Raw genomic sequence first — 15,877 nt, forward strand, 5'->3', positions numbered from 1 at the left:
AGGGAGAGGAGGAGTCTGCTGTCTTTCAGCTGTAACATCTTTTAAATTCAGTATCTGTTTCTATAAAGCTCATAATCCCTGAGTAACAGGTAGAAAGACATGTGACACATATTTATATCATTTCTAAGGAACATGGGCGGGAAACATGGAGAAAATAAAGGGAAGAGAGATAATGTACCAACCAGACTGGAAGAAAAGGAGTAAAAACTAGTGTGTGGTACTTCCTCCTGTTTCTGTTTCTCTGTGACTCTTAAACAGCCTGTTTGTCCTGATTCCGGTTCTGAGCTCTCAGTTAGTGTTCCTGGTTTTCCTCTCAGACTGACTGAAGTCCAGAAGATGAGTGTTTGTGTGGAGGAAGATGAGGACCGAGACGAGTCTCCAGGATCCATCTGTCTATCTCTGAAGAGTGATCGGTCCAAAAATGAGCCTCTCGTCTTCAGTACTGAACCAGGACCTTCAGACTCAAAGTAAGAGAACTGATACCAACCTTTGAACCTCCACACTGTCGGTTATAACAGAACTTAGTGTGTTGAGGTTCTGCAGCTGACGTCATTGCCTGGAACAGCTGCTGTCGTGTCACAGGTCCTGTTCACACCTGCAGGGTTCAATGTGACGTTTTTTTCTCCACTGGCCTGTAGGTCAGAGTTTTTACTGGCCCTTTGGAGCGACCGGTCACACAGGGACTCATGCAGTTTAGAGGGGCAGAGTGGAACCAGGTTATCTTCTGGAGCTGAAATTTACAGACGTCCCCTAAACTCCACACCTGCAGAAAATCAGTACATGCTTCAATTTACGGATGTCCTCTGAACCAGTCCCTCCAGGAAATCGTGATCTTGCGATCACAATAATTAACGTAAATTCAAGCAAACTGCAATATTTGTGGGAGCTTGCCATTTTATTTAATTACTGTAAATCTTCTGAAAAAAATGTCGTCAGCAGAAGCTGTGCTTAAAGTATAGAATAAAGTAAGTTATTTCAAACAAAACTCGCTCTATTACTAAAATGAACTCCTCATTTACAATCAGCACAGCTCTGCCTCCTATGCTGTCATTACCCAAAACAAACTCTGTGCACCGGAGGAAATGGGAACAAGCAGAAAAAACAGAAGTGGTGGGTTTGTGGGAAATGTGCCCTTCACCATAAAATGTTCTCATGAAATGCTTATTATCAGTGGAAGTGATGATATGTTATTGTATGCTAAAAACATTTATACACATGTCAAGTTGTGCGTACAGCAGGTCTGTGTTGAATGAACATGAATTAAACAGCATCTAAAGCTCTTATTTTGACGGCTGATGTCGTTGTTTCTATATGACAGTCACAGACTGTTTGTTCTGGAAAGATACGCAGCTTTTAGGAGGTTTTTTGTAACTTTTAGCCCCGTGGTTCTCTAAGTTCAATGAATGGTTCAAGTTCAGTAAATAAAAAGATTAAAACTAAAATATTTTTGTGATTTGCAGCTTGAATATTATCAAAGGAAGTGATCACATATTTATTCCTTTATCAGGTAGTGCTTTACAAAAAATGGCATTTTTGTTTCTCAACTTGCAATTTTTTCTAATTCCCACAAAGTCTTGCAAATTTCCTCACAATTGTTCAGAAAATCCAGCACAAAATTAAACATTTTTGATGTCAACAATCACAAAATAATTCCTGGAGAGACTGTCTGAACTCCTCACATCCAGAATATCAGTAGATGGTACATTTTACAGGTGTCCCATGAAGGCCTCACAGGTATCCTGGTAGTTAAGGGCTGTTCACAGAGAAGCATCTTGTTTTCTCCTCCTTTCATCAAATGCTGTTGCTCAAAGTCCACAGTAAACCGTTGACATGTGAAACTCTTCATTTAGACCAGGGGTGTCAAACATACGGCCCGCGGGCCGAATCCGGCCCGCCAGGGGGTCCAGCTCGGCCCGCCGGATGACTTTGCTAAGTGTGAAAATTACAGAAAGACATAAATTGCATTTCTATGAGAATATGGAGGTTTATGAGTACAAACGTTTTGTTATTTTTTTTTTTAATCAATCCAGTAATTGCTTCAAAAACAGCGTGAATGCGAAAACATGTTTCAGCCTATAAACATCTGAAAGCTTTAGTAAGTGGACCTCTGAGCTTTGATTCTCTCCATCATTCTGTGAGGTCCAGAACAAACATCTGAGGGCAGAACTTCTATAAAAGTTCTCTGCAGGTAAAATCTGAGTCAGATGGCTTCTCTGGTTTCAACATTTGTGTTTCACTCATGTTTCATTTGGTTGTTTATAGAAGCAGAGACACAACAACGAAACAATAAACCAATGAAGTAGAAAAAGTAAAAGCAGAGGCACCACTGTTACTGTAACACTGTGAAGGCTTTTACTGTGAAAGGGCTGCAGGAAGTGAGGTGTTAGTATCAATAGAGAACTGCAGGTAGATCACTGAGTGTTTAATAAGACATCCTGACAGGAAGAGCAGCTCATTAGAGTCTCTGAAAGCAGGACAGTGGAAACACAAGGAAGCATCATCTTCATCACAGACTGACTGTAGCTTCTATTTTACTGTCCTCTGTGTCCTCTGAGCTTCTGGACAGAAACATTCAATCCTGATAGTTTGAACAACCATCAGCAGATTATTGTAGTGATGAAGAAATGTGTTGACAGATTGAGGAAGAGGAGGGGTGTCTCTGAGGAACAGCAGCTATCCTGCTGTGTTCTGTGTCAGGACGTCCTGAAAGATCCCGTCTCCACCAGCTGTGGACACCAGTTCTGCAGACAGTGCATCACCTCCTACTGGGACCAGTCGGCTCCATCAGGAGACTCCTCCTGTCCCCAGTGTGGAAAAAGATCCAGACCTGGACCGCAGACCAGTCAAACCAGCACTGTACAAAGTAAGACTGTCCATCTGTCTGCTGAGGACTCGGTTCTGAAAACTGGACCTGTTGTTTTATACCATCTCATTTGTTACATCAGACATTTAAATGATTGTAAATCCAACAGAACTGAACCAGATTCCTCTTCCTGTCTTTGGTTTGTGTGCAGCTTCTCTTTCTTAATCTGACAGATGTTCTTGTCTTTGTCCAGATGTTGGTCTGCAGCAGGTTTTAGATGAACATAAGATCAGTCTGAGGAGGAGATGTGAACATGTGACTGAAGGAAGTGATCAAAGAGGAAGTGGAACCCTCCTGAAGAGGATCTACACGGAGCTCTACATCACAGAGGGACGGAGTGAAGAGGTTGATACCCAACATGAGGTGAGGCAGCTGGAGACCAAGAAGAAGATCCTCCATGACACTCCAATCAAGTGCCACAACATCTTTAAAGCCTTCCCCGACCAGCAGAGTCCCATCAGAGTGGTTCTGACCAACGGTGTCGCCGGTGTTGGAAAAACCTTCTCAGTGCAGAAGTTCACTCTGGACTGGGCCGAGGGCTCGGGGAACCAGGACGTCAGTGTGGTGATTCTGCTGTCGTTCAGGGAGCTGAACTTGATCCGAGATGAGCAGTACAGTCTTCTCACGCTGCTCTGTGTTTTCCATCCAATGTTCCAGAAGGTCTCAGCAGAGCAGCTTGCTGTCTGGAAGCTTCTGTTCATCTTTGACGGCCTGGATGAAAGCAGACTCTCTCTGGACTTCAGCAGCAGGAAGCTTGTGTCTGATGTCACTCACAAGTCCTCCATCAACGTGCTGCTGACAAACCTCATCGAGGGGAATCTGCTTCCCTCGGCTCTCGTCTGGATAACTTCCCGACCTGCGGCGGCCAATCAGATCCCTCCTGAGTGTGTAGACAGGCTGACAGAAGTACGAGGCTTCACTGATTCCCAGAAGGAGGAGTACTTCAGGAGGAGGTTCAGTGATGAAGAGCGGTCCAGCAGCATCATCTCCCACATCAAGACCTCCAGGAGCCTCCACATCATGTGTGGAATCCCCATCTTCTGCTGGATCAGCGCCACGGTTCTGGACCACATGTTGACCACGGAGCAGAGAGGAGAGCTGCCCAAGACCCTGACTGACATGTACTCACACTTCCTGCTGGTTCAGACCAAGAGGAAGAAGAAGAAGTACGATGGACACGAGACGAGTCCACAGGAGCTGACAGAGGCTGATAGGGAAGTTCTTCTGAAGCTGGGGAGGCTGGCGTTTGAACATCTGGAGGAAGGAAACATCATGTTCTACCAAGAAGACCTGCAGCGGTGCGGTCTGGACGTCACAGAGGCCTCGGTGTACTCAGGAGTTTGTACAGAGATCTTCAAGAGAGAGTGTGTGATCTTCCAGAAAACAGTCTACTGCTTTGTTCATCTGAGCATTCAGGAGTTTCTGGCTACAGTCTACATGTTCCACTGTCACTCCACCAGGAACAAAGAGGTGCTGCAGGGCTTCCTGGGAGGAAACTACAGAGACTCATATCTGGATGACTTCCTGAGGAGAGTCATGGAAAAATCTCTCCAAAGTCAGAATGGCCACCTGGACCTGTTTGTTCGCTTCCTTCATGGCCTCACTCTGGAGTCCAACCAGAGACTATTAGGAGGCCTGCTGGGTCAGAAAGAGAACGATCCAGAGATCATCCAGAGAGCCATCAACAACCTGAAGGAGATGAACAGTGATGAGATCTCTCCAGACAGAAGCATCAACATTTTCCACTGTCTGATGGAGATGAATGACCTCTCAGTCCATCAGGAGATCCAAGAGTTCCTGAAGTCAGAGAACAGATCAGAGAAGGAACTCTCTGACATCCACTGCTCAGGTGTGGCCTCCATGCTGCAGATGTCAGAGGAGGTTCTGGATGAGTTGAACCTGAAGAAGTACACCACATCATCAGAGGGACGACGGAGACTGATCCCAGCTGTGAGGAACTGCAGGACAGCTCGGTGAGTCCACGTGATCATTAACGTTGTCAATCAGATCAGTAGTTTGGTTCATCACATACACACAGGATGTATTTCTTTAGTTTAAACACCCGATGGTCAGTTGTGTTGTTTAAAAAGCTGTGAGGATTAAATGTAGATTGTTCTAGCTGGTTGTGATTAATGCTGATCAGATGATCAAACTGTTGATCTGCAGGTATTTCTACATGATCTGTGAACCTTTCATTTGTCAGTAGATCATTAGTTGGGATGTTCCAGTCGGGCCGATCCATCCTTTTTGAACTGATGGGTATTGACGACACTGAGCTGTATTCAGCTCTGATCCTTTGTGTTACATCAGCTGTCACATGGTGTCGTGAACAGAGAGCTCAGTTTGTGTCAGGATGGAGAGCTGAACTCTGACATGTGGAGACGTGAAGTCTGTAATGATATCAAAAAGAAAGCAGCACAACAGCCTGTAACATGTGATGCAGCATTTAGTGAGGTGGTAACAGAGCTGCGTTCAGGACGACTACAGCTACAATATAAACTCTCATTGAAATCCAGTCACTTCACTCAGGTCACTGATAAAGTGGAGTGAGGTTTGTATGTGTTGTCCAGCTTGAAGGTGTCTCTTTTGGAGCAGAGGCTTCTTTGTTGGACGGCAGCCTCTCAGTCCTCTGCAGTGTAAAACTCAGCTGACTGTAGACAGAGACTCTGGTGTTGAGCAGTTTCCACTTCATGGTACATCTGTGCCTCACTGCTTCTTGGCTTGTTCCTGACCATCCTAACCAGTTTCCTGTCTGCTGAGGGGGACAGTTGGGTCTTCTTCCAGACCTCGGTGATGTGGCTCCTCCTCCTAGTAACTTGTACTTCTGTCCAGTTGTTTGAACTGATGATCCTGGAGTCTGCAGATATTTAGAAATGTCTCCCACACACATTCCTGAGTCGTGTAAATCTACCATCTTCTTTCTCAGACCTTCACTGAGTCCTTGAACTGTTTCATTGTACTTTGTGTTGCTCAATCCAATGGGTGCTGTCAGACAAACTGTGTATGTGGCCCAGAGAAGCTCCCAGCTGTCAGTGGATCCTGATCCCCAGCAGGACGTTAAGAGGCCTCGGCCACTTCAGAGACAGTTTGGAGATGAATAATCTCAGGGAGTGTTTGTACAACCTGGTTTCCCTTCTTCACTTGTACTGGAAGAAAAAGATATTCTTTTATTCTCGCATTTCAACTCCATTTTAACAATAAGAAAGAAATCTTCAGGGACAGCCGGTCTCTCCAGATACAAACCCATTTCCTAAAACGTTGGGACGCTGTTTAAAATGTAAATAAGAACAGAAGAACCGGTCGAGACAGATGTTCTCCACCTCTGAGTCTGGTTCTGTTAACAGATGTTCTTCCAGCTGTCACTCATGTTGAACTGTTGGGTTCCTCTCTGGGTTGTTCTGCGGTTCTGTTGGAAGAACTTTACCGTGTTAAAAAGCCGTGAGATGAATGAAGTTGTGATTTGGTTCTAAATAAATCAAACTGAATTGTTTATAACGCTGATTGCTGCTTATATAAATAACACATTTTCTTTATTCTCTCAAAACAGATTAAGAGGATGTGAACTCTCAGAGACTCACTGTGAAGTCGTGGCCTCAGCTCTGAAGTCCAACCCCTCCCACCTGACACATCTTGACCTGAGTTACAATGACCTAAAGGATTCAGGAGTGAAGCTGCTGTCTGCTGGATTGGAGAGTCCGAACTGTCGACTGGAGACTCTGAGGTCAGTTCACTGACTGCTGCTGCTGTAGTTCTTCTCTGTTCATGTGTCACACTTTAGTTCATGTTGGAGATTTCTGAGCACAAATCCCAACAAACTTCAGAGCTTTCAGAAAAGTCCTGATGAGCTTCAGACCTTCAGACTGAAACAGAAACTAAATAATAAAGCATCTGCATGTTTGTCTGAGCACACAGGTTCACACGTGTTTGAATACAACACTCACATGTCCATATGGACATGAAAAGACGTGTCAGTGTCAGCAGTCCTCCCTCCTGTCCACTCTGTCTGGGAAGAAATCCTCTGATGACCTGACTCCAGTGGTACCAGATGGATGACATCATCCACAGCCATGTTGTGTGTGAACATGTAAAGTTGACAGTGATCCGTGTCCTCAGCAGTCTGAGTTCACAGATCCAGTCGCTGTGTTTCCTGTGTGAGCTGCAGTGGAGGGATAGGAAGTCAAAGAACCAACGTTGTTCTCAGTCGTCTGTCCCTCTGCTGGGTTTGTGATGGATTTCAAATCTATTGTAACATGCAGAGAAAATCAGTGAAGAGCTGCTGAAACTGAAGTTACATGGAATCTTTGACTGGAGTTTGGAAGTAACTGATGATGTTTGTAGAAGGGCGACATGTTGATGATCCACAGTCACAGATCACAGAGTTACTCTTTGAAGGACAAACTGATCTGTTAAATTTTTTATCTCCATCTTTTATTCTTTATTCAGATCTATTGGCTGCTGGTTGTCAGAGATCAGCTGTGATTCTCTGGTCTCAGCGCTGAAGTCCAACCCCTCCCATCTGAAACATCTGGACCTGAGTGACAACAAGCTGCAGGATTCAGGAGTGAATCAGCTGTGTGGTTTTCTGGAGAGTCCACACTGTAGACTGGAGAGTCTGGAGTAAGACACCATGTTTTAGTTGTGCTGAGATGAACATGATGTGAAAGTTGTGGTGACACTAAACTGCAGACATCAGCTGATATTCTACTGATCCACACTGAGGATCTTCAGGGGAAAGTCTGTTTTCTTCTTCACTGGTTTAGTCCACTGACTGTGGCAGAGCAAAGTCCACATTTAAAACCTTCATAAAAGAAGAAAAATCCTTCACTGGATGATCGACTGTGAAACTCTGGATTTTCACCTTAAAGTCTGACATTGAAATAAAAAACAAAATCTTTTCACAACATCAGACTGCAACAAATAAATGTTCAGTATGTGCTTGTTCACACTGGTCTGGAGTCACGTGATGATGTTGGACTGAAATATTCAAGCAGCATCACATCAGATCAGATGTTGCAGATGTAGTTTGGATCATCTGATGGACTTTTCTTCCACATTCAGTCAGACATGTTTGTTTTCTTCTGAAACTTGAGGATCTTCAGTGGAATCTGGGATCAGTTTGTTGGACAACATGAGTTTGTATAGATGGAGCCGCTGGTGAAGCTGCAGAGTTTAAGAGCTGAATTCACTCCGTCTTTATTGAAGCAGCAGCATGTTGTCATTCATATCAATGAGCTCTTCTTTACTGCTTCTGTTTCAACCTGCAGCTGTTTGGAGTTTCCATTTTCTAAACTTGTACATTGTAAACCTTCTTCAGCTCAGAACACACCATGAAACACTGAATGATTCTAAACTCACATCTTTTATTCTTTATTCAGATTGTCGTTCTGCAGTTTGTCAGAGATCAGCTGTGATTTTCTGGTCTCAGCTCTGAAGTCCAACCCCTCCCATCTGAAATACCTGAACCTGAGTATCAACAAGCTGCAGGATTCAGGAGTGAATCAGCTGTGTGGTTTTCTGGAGAGTCCACACTGTAGACTGGAGACTCTGGAGTAAGTTCACTGTCTGTTACTGTTGTAGATCTTCTCTGTTTAATCAGCAGCTGCAGCTCCTTCATGTACAAACAGAACCTCCATCCTTAAAGCTGTGAATGATTTTCTGTTCTCTGGTCCTGAACTCAGTGAGTCGTCCCAACAGACGAGTGTTTGTTGCAGAAAGTGTAGAAAATGTTCTCTGATGGTTGTTAAATGAATGTTTGCAATGTGTGTTAAAGAGTATCAGCTGGAAACAGAAGATCCTCTGAACTCTGATCTGTTGAAACTCAAAGATTTCTTTCAGTGTGACCTCACAGTTAAAGTCTGATCACTGATATTGATCCTTCACAACACACTCAGATGAAAGCACATCATCAGCTGCAGCTGTTTAAAGTATCAGTAGAGTAGTGATGGTGTAATGAGAGACCTGACGGAGGTGAGCAGCATCTTATTGATCTGTGTTGACATGAAGAGGTGGATGCATGTTGTGCTGACATTTGGATGATGTCAGTAGAAGGCTGACATGATGAAGATCCTCAATAACAGAAGGACAAAGTCATTCAAACTGATCATGCGTGATTTTATCTCCATCTTTTATTCTTTATTCAGATTGAAGAGCTGCAGTTTGTCAGACATCAGCTGTGATTCTCTGGTCTCAGCTCTGAAGTCCAACCCCTCCCATCTGAAACATCTGGACCTAAGAGACAACTTCAACCTGCAAGATTCAGGAGTGAAGCAGCTGTGTGGTTTTCTGGAGAGTCCACACTGTAGACTGGAGACTCTGAAGTAAGACACCATGTTTTAGTTGTGCTGAGATGAACATGATGTGAAAGTTGTGGTGACACTAAACTGCAGACATCAGCTGATATTCTACTGATCCACACTGAGGATCTTCAGGGTAAAGTCTGTTTCCTTCTTCACTGGTTTAGTCCGCTGACTGTGGCAGAGCAATGTCCACATTTAAAACCTTCACAGAAGAAGAAAAATCCTTCACTGGATGATCGACTGTGAAACTCTGGATTTTCACCTTAAAGTCTGACATTGAAATAAAAACCGAAAACTTTTCCACAACATCAGACTGCAACAAATACATGTTCAGTATGCGCTTGTTCACACTGGTCTGGAGTCATGTGATGATGTTTTTGATGATGACATTTTCTAAACTTGTACATTGTGAACCTTCTTCAGCTCTGAACACACCATGAAACACTGAATGATTCTAAACTCACAGATTTTTTTCTTTATTCAGATTGAGGGGCTGCAAGTTGTCAGAGATCAGCTGTGATTCTCTGGTCTCAGCTCTGAAGTCCAACCCCTCCCATCTGAAACATCTGGACCTGAGTGGAAACAAGCTGCAGGATTCAGCAGTGAAGCAGCTGTGTGGTTTTCTGGAGAGTCCACACTATAAATTGGAGACTCTGGAGTAAGTTCACTGTCTGTTACTGTTGTATATCTTCTCTGTATAATCAGCAGCTCGTTCATGTCTCATGTTCATGACTGCAGACTGTGAGGTCAGTCGAGGGTTGCAGTCGCTCTGTGCTGCTTTCAGTGAAGTAACAAACCCTGTTGGTATCAAAGATCCAGTGTTTCCTGAAAACCTTCTCAGTGCAACTGTGAGAGGAGACAGAGAGACGACAGTCAGCCAATCAGATCAGCTTGAGTTTGAGTTGCTATGGAGACAACTGTTGTTGTTGAGTTCATGTGTGTAGGAAGTAAAGCTGATTCCAGCCTGACAGGAAGTAGAGAGACGGCGGTCCTCGTCCATCACATCTGATCTCAGACTGTTTGTTCTCTCATTTCAACCCTGAACAGCTCTGAGATCAGTCTGACTGCAGCCTGCACATCACAGAACCAGCATTACATTAGTAACCATGGTGGTTCAACGGACCTGCTGGAGTCCAGTAATCGTGACTCAGCAGTTTGTTTCCTCAAACTGTGTGCAGGTTTGTGAGCTTGCAGCTTAGCGTGTTCTCTCCAACATGTTAACATGAGAGCTGCAGGCTGCTGCACGGCTGCTCTGAACAGGACTGAAGTCCTGATGCTCTTTATTCTGATGTACTGCATCACTGACTGACAGCTGATGGAGGGAGTCTCTGCAGACACTCGGTTCTCACCTCTGTTCTCTCTGCTTCTCTACAGATGGAGGTGATGATGTGTGAAGGAGAACAGGACGGTGTGTGTCCTGATGATCAGAGAGGTTGAAGCAGCAGCAGGTGTACAGAGACTCTGACTGGGCCGGGAGGACGATGATGATGATAATGATGATGATGATGATCTCATGATGTTCGTTGTTAAATCTGTGTGGTGGTTTTTGTGTTTAGTAACATATTGTGATGAAATGACTGTGTTAGCAGGTCAGCTGTAAATAACCAGCGGTGGCGTTTTCTCCCGGCGGCCACGAGAAACCAAGATTCCTCTTTGATTTCACACTGCGGTTGACTTTTATTTTTTTTTTCACTTAAATCTCTATTTTTTTCAAAGCAGAACAACATAACAATAACTTTTCAAAAAAACTCATAACATAGCTCAAACAGCCTGGGATACACAATTCCATTTTTATGTTGTACAGCACTACTTTTTTTTGTTATGTTTTTCCAGTTCCATTCTTAAGTTGACAGTTCAAACGTTGAATTCTGTCCATTTTCTCCATTTTCTTGTCCAGTCGTGCTTTTTTTCATCTCATTACATGTCAGTTTTTCCATTGTGTAGATTTCTTCTACAATTGTGGTCCATTGATGTTTTGTTGGTGGTTCTACTTTCCCCCAGTTCCTTGCAATTGATGTTTTGCATGCTACGAAGAGTATTTTCACCAAATATCTGTCATTTCCAGAAATGTTTTCTTCGGTGAAATTACAGAGATAAAGTGTCTTACAGTTCAATGGCATCTTATATCCTAATATTTGTTGTATCACTTTACATATCATTTCCCAAAACAGTTATTTTCTGACATTGCCAAAATACACAAGTGAGTGATCTCCATCTACTGATCCACTCTCTCTCCAACACCTTTGGTGTATTTTTAGTTGTTTACTCTTCACCTTTGGTGAAATGAAAAAAAAAACGCACCAAGTTTTTCCAGGAGAACTCCCTCCAAGTCTGTGAGCTGCTGGATGTCGGATGGATTTTCCAAATTTTTTGCCAATCATCTTCTGCAATTAGCTGTCCAACTCTCCGTCTCTTTCTAGAACACACCAAGCTGTCATTCCTTTAGTTGACCAGTGTTTGAATCCTTGATCATGTTGGGCTGGTTTGAAATTGCTATCATGTTACCTATTTTAATATTTTGGTTTCTTCCACAGCCTTGTCATTTTTTATTAATTTAAACCATAATTCTAATCTGTGAAGTGTTATTGAATCTAATTTGTTTTGAATTTCTTTTTGTACAGCTCTTTGTCTCCAATTATATTTTGAATTGGTTGGTGTATTATTTATTTTTCGATGTCCTTCCACTTCTCTTCAAAATCTGGCTTGCACCAACAGTATCGAGGTCTCAGTTGTGCTCAGTTAAAACTCCTTTAACTTTGGTGGAGCCGTTCCACCTTTATCTTTGGGTAGCTGGAGGGTTTCCTTTCTAACTCTGGGTCTTTTTCCTCCTGTGGAGATCTTTCATATCTCCTGTTCATATACATGTTATGATTTATAACATTACATATTACTAACATATCTTATTAAAACATCTAACATAGGATAAGATACTATTATAGCAGCTTATATATTTTTACCCTGTTGTGACACTATGGAAACAACATGGCGGAGTTGAACTCTATATACTCCCTGCTAGTCACAAACATGTTTTTGTTAAACAACACTGAATGTTATTTCCGATATAAGTGAAACCAGCTGGATGTATGTACTCAGCACTTATCCATATATGGACCTACCTATGGATTCTGTGAAAAAACATCAGCCCACTTCTGTGCAAAGTGAGAGTATAAAAACTGTATTTGTGTTTGTATACAGGGTAGAACTTCATTGCTTAACACAGTGATGAACTTCTCCTCATGCTCATGTGTAAATAAAAAATTCTTTATGTATTGATCATTCACTTGTTGACTTTTTGGTTCACCTGTTAGCCTTTTCATTCATTCATTGTCCGCTGATCTCATCTGATGTTACGGTGAGCATATTGCGTCACTTCCTGTCTACTAGTGATGGTGAGATGAAGCCTCATGAGGCATCGAACCACTTCAGCCAATTGGTTCGAGAAAGGGTTCATTTCTCGAAGCTTCATGTGCACACGAAACCACCTACTGGCCAAGTGTATAATGACAGGCAGCTGTATCTGAACCACATAATGTGATGCATTGAATTTTTGTGTCTGTTATGGCTGTTGGGAATGACTATGAATTACAAAAATGTATGACCAAATCATTTCTGTACATAAATTATCACATATGTGCATAATAAAATATTTTTTGAATGTATTCTGTGTGTGTAAATTTTCCTAAAATGGTAGTATCATATGATATGGCAGGTTGTGTAATAATGTTTTTCTGTCACTTTAGGAAAATGGCATGGGCTTAAGCAGGCAGAGGACAGTGAAAGTGCTTGTGGAACTAGGAAGAGGGGACTGAATATGCTTGTGTAACTTGGACAATGATGTACAGGACAGGGGACATTTTATTCATTTTTATTCAGAAATAACAGTTTCTCAACAGTTTTTGGTTTTAAACGATTCCTTTTTTTTGACACAACCTCTCCGGCCTTTGAAAACACCTTTTCACAGGGTACAGAAGATGCTGGCGTGCACAAAAACGCAAGAGCAAGTATATATAAATTTGGATACAGTAATTTTTGCCTCTCCCAGTACTCCAGAGGGTTTTCCAGCCTGCTTATATTTGGCTCTGAAAGGTAGCGCTGGACCTCCACAGTGGCATCTGCTGTTACATTTTGAGTCTTCCGTGCCTCCATGACGCTGGTGTCTAAACGATGCCACAGTTTGCTACCTAAGAGGAAACCACAGATCATGTTTCTAAGTGTTCTCATAGGAATAATTGATCTCAAAATGTAAAATAATAGATTACCTCCTGTGACATCATGAAAGGTGGAAGCCTGGGGGATTTCCTCTCTGCTTTGTTTTGACCGTATAATGGTGGCACACTCGGAGGTCAGTCGTTTTATTGCTTCGGTGGCTTTTGTTTGGCTGAAAAATCCTATTACTTTAAATCGGGGGTCCAGGAGGATAGCAAGAGACATGATGCTCATCGACTGCAAAGTGTACAGCTTCTCCCAGAGTAGCCTGATGAGCTGGTCTCCCATTTCCAATGCTGCTGCAGGTGCCGGCTTTGTTATTTCCTCCTGAAGGGTGTGCTCCAGCATCTTCACAAGGGGGACAACTTTGGAGGCAGACACATTTTCCTCTGCCGACAGCTCTACAGTGGCATCATAGAAGGGAGACAGCAAAGAAAGGCACCCTCCAACAATGTTGAACTCTTCTGATGTTAGGAAGGGGATGTCATGTTGTCACCCAGCTAACGCTGCTCCTACTGGCTCCCTTTGCTCCACCAAATGTTGCAGCATCAAATATGTGCTGTTCCATCTGGTCTCCACTTCTTGCATTAGCTTCATGTTTGCCATCCCCAGATGAAGTTGCACTTGTGTAAGCTTCTCCTTTAAAGATACAGATGAGTAGGCCATTAAATCACTGCAGTAGGAACACAGACAAACTATTAGCGCTATTAGAAATTGGAATAAAGGGAAAGAGCATACCTTAGCAGTGGTGCTGCTTCTAAAGAAGCCAACCAGCTTCCGTGCTTTGGCCCGGATGCCAGAGAGCGCAGGCTGCTGGTCAAGTGCCTTCTTCACTATCAGATTCAGTGTGTGTGCAATGCAAATATGGTGCCGAAGCTTCAGCTCTCTCACACAGGCAACCATATTGGGAGCACCATCAGTGGCCATACATGTCACCTTATTAGCGATTCCCCATTCCTCCATCAGGGAGGCTTTCACACGAGCTATATTTTCAGCAGTGTGTGATTGGGGGAATGCCTGCACTTCTAACAGCACTGAACTGAGTGTGTTTTTCTCACCCACAAAATGGCATGTTACAGCCAGGTAGGCATCCATATTGATGGATGTCCACATGTCAGAAGTAAGGCTAACAGCAGCCACCTTTTCCACTTTAGCCTTCTCCTTCTCCTTAGCTGACTCATACTTGGCCTCCACCATGGCCTTCAGAGCCTCAAGGAAAAAATATATAGTACTGAACTGTGAGACACAATAAAGTACTCATTTGTTTCATGCATGCACCCATACATACCTGCCTTGTAGGGAGAACATAATTAGGATCCAGTTTGGACACAAATGCCCTGAATCCAACATCATCCACAATACTGAAGGGCTGTGTGTCCTTCACTATCATGGAGACGAGGGCTTCATCCAGCTCTGGTTTTCTGGTGGCTGGTTAAAAGAGAATAAATACAGTGTCTGTTACCTGTCTTTATTTGCACAATAAACAAAAGTGAACAGGGAAAAATTGTGATGGTGCATTTGTAATATTGTAATGACTTACCTTGGCTGGGTGAAGCTCCAGTTTCCTCCTTATTCTCATGCAAGGCACGGTAACGCCTCAGCATGGATGAGGTGTTGTTATTGTACCCCAACTCCTTGGAGCACAATAAACACCTCACCTTTGAATAAAATAAGAAACTGTGAAAAATACAGTTCTTGATAAGCAAACCTAATGTGTCTGAAATAGAGTTAGATTTAGCTTACCTTATTAGGAGTTATCAAATCAAAGTGTTCCCACAGGGGAAATCCTCCTCTTCCTATCTGGCTCCATCTTATCACCTATCCTTCTCTCCTCACTCTCCTACATCTCCAAACTATCTCTCTCTCTCTCTCTCTAACTTCTCCAAACTATCTCTCTCTCTCTCTAAACTCTCAAAACTATCCAAACTCTCAACTGACCTCAACTCTCCACCAACAACCCACATTTTGAATGGAGCCTGAAGATTTTATATTGCTGTCAAACCTCCCGGCAAAATCTGAACCACTTCCCGAAGCAGTCACGTGGTACAGCTGGGCAGCGAGGCTTCGGACGTCATCATTTTTGGCTCCTCCCCTAAATGAAGCAAGCCTCGACACGCGCTTCGAGGAAACGCCCCCTCCGTTACTCGACACGTGCTTCGAAGCGTCGGCACATCTCGTAACATCACTACTGTCTACCAACATTGTGACTAGTGTTACTTCTCTCTGCTATTTCAGCTTCTTTTCCTGAATTCTACGTATCTTAACTCTCTCCACACTTCTAATCTCAAGTTAAAACTCACGCTTGCTCTTCTTGAGCAATTCCACTGTTAAATCTTTGACCAACGTACACTAACTTGGCGTTTTGGTACTGCTAGCTTAGCAGTTAGCAATGGCTTCCCTCTCTCCCTCCACCTCTTCTTGTTTTTCCTGCTCGCTGTGTGACATGTTAAAATACAACCCTGCCTCCCTTAATAATAATGCTACCTGTAATAAATGTAGTGTAGTTAGGGCT

At 43.2% G+C, this 15,877-nt stretch overlaps 1 protein-coding gene across 1 annotated transcript; it reads left to right on the forward strand.

Moving 5' to 3' along the window:
• Window positions 1-311: 311 nt before the first annotated feature.
• On the forward strand, window positions 312-10,643 carry LOC138198467 (NLR family CARD domain-containing protein 3-like). The gene is made up of 8 exons (XM_069149898.1): window positions 312-467; window positions 2,643-2,863; window positions 3,054-4,836; window positions 6,411-6,584; window positions 7,307-7,480; window positions 9,004-9,180; window positions 9,644-9,817; window positions 10,534-10,643. The coding sequence occupies exons 1-8, from the start codon at window positions 337-339 to the stop codon at window positions 10,541-10,543; spliced, it is 2,844 nt and encodes a 947-aa protein (XP_069005999.1). The 5' UTR covers window positions 312-336; the 3' UTR covers window positions 10,544-10,643.
• Window positions 10,644-15,877: the final 5,234 nt, after the last annotated feature.

The sequence above is a fragment of the Embiotoca jacksoni genome, unplaced genomic scaffold (assembly GCF_022577435.1).
Source record: "Embiotoca jacksoni isolate LCO1_2020_lvr unplaced genomic scaffold, fEmbJac1.0.p SCAF_151, whole genome shotgun sequence".
NCBI lineage: Eukaryota > Metazoa > Chordata > Actinopteri > Embiotocidae > Embiotoca > Embiotoca jacksoni.

What these genes read in the sequence shown, in the direction of transcription:
- LOC138198467 (XM_069149898.1), top strand. Translation starts at nt 337, where the DNA reads ATGAGTGTTTGTGTGGAGGAAGATGAGGACCGAGACGAGTCTCCAGGA. An exon ending in AGGAACTGCAGGACAGCTCG is followed by an intron (nt 4,837 to 6,410) that starts GTGAGTCCACGT and finishes CTCTCAAAACAG; the next exon opens with ATTAAGAGGATGTGAACTCT. An exon ending in TGTAGACTGGAGACTCTGAA is followed by an intron (nt 9,181 to 9,643) that starts GTAAGACACCAT and finishes TTCTTTATTCAG; the next exon opens with ATTGAGGGGCTGCAAGTTGT.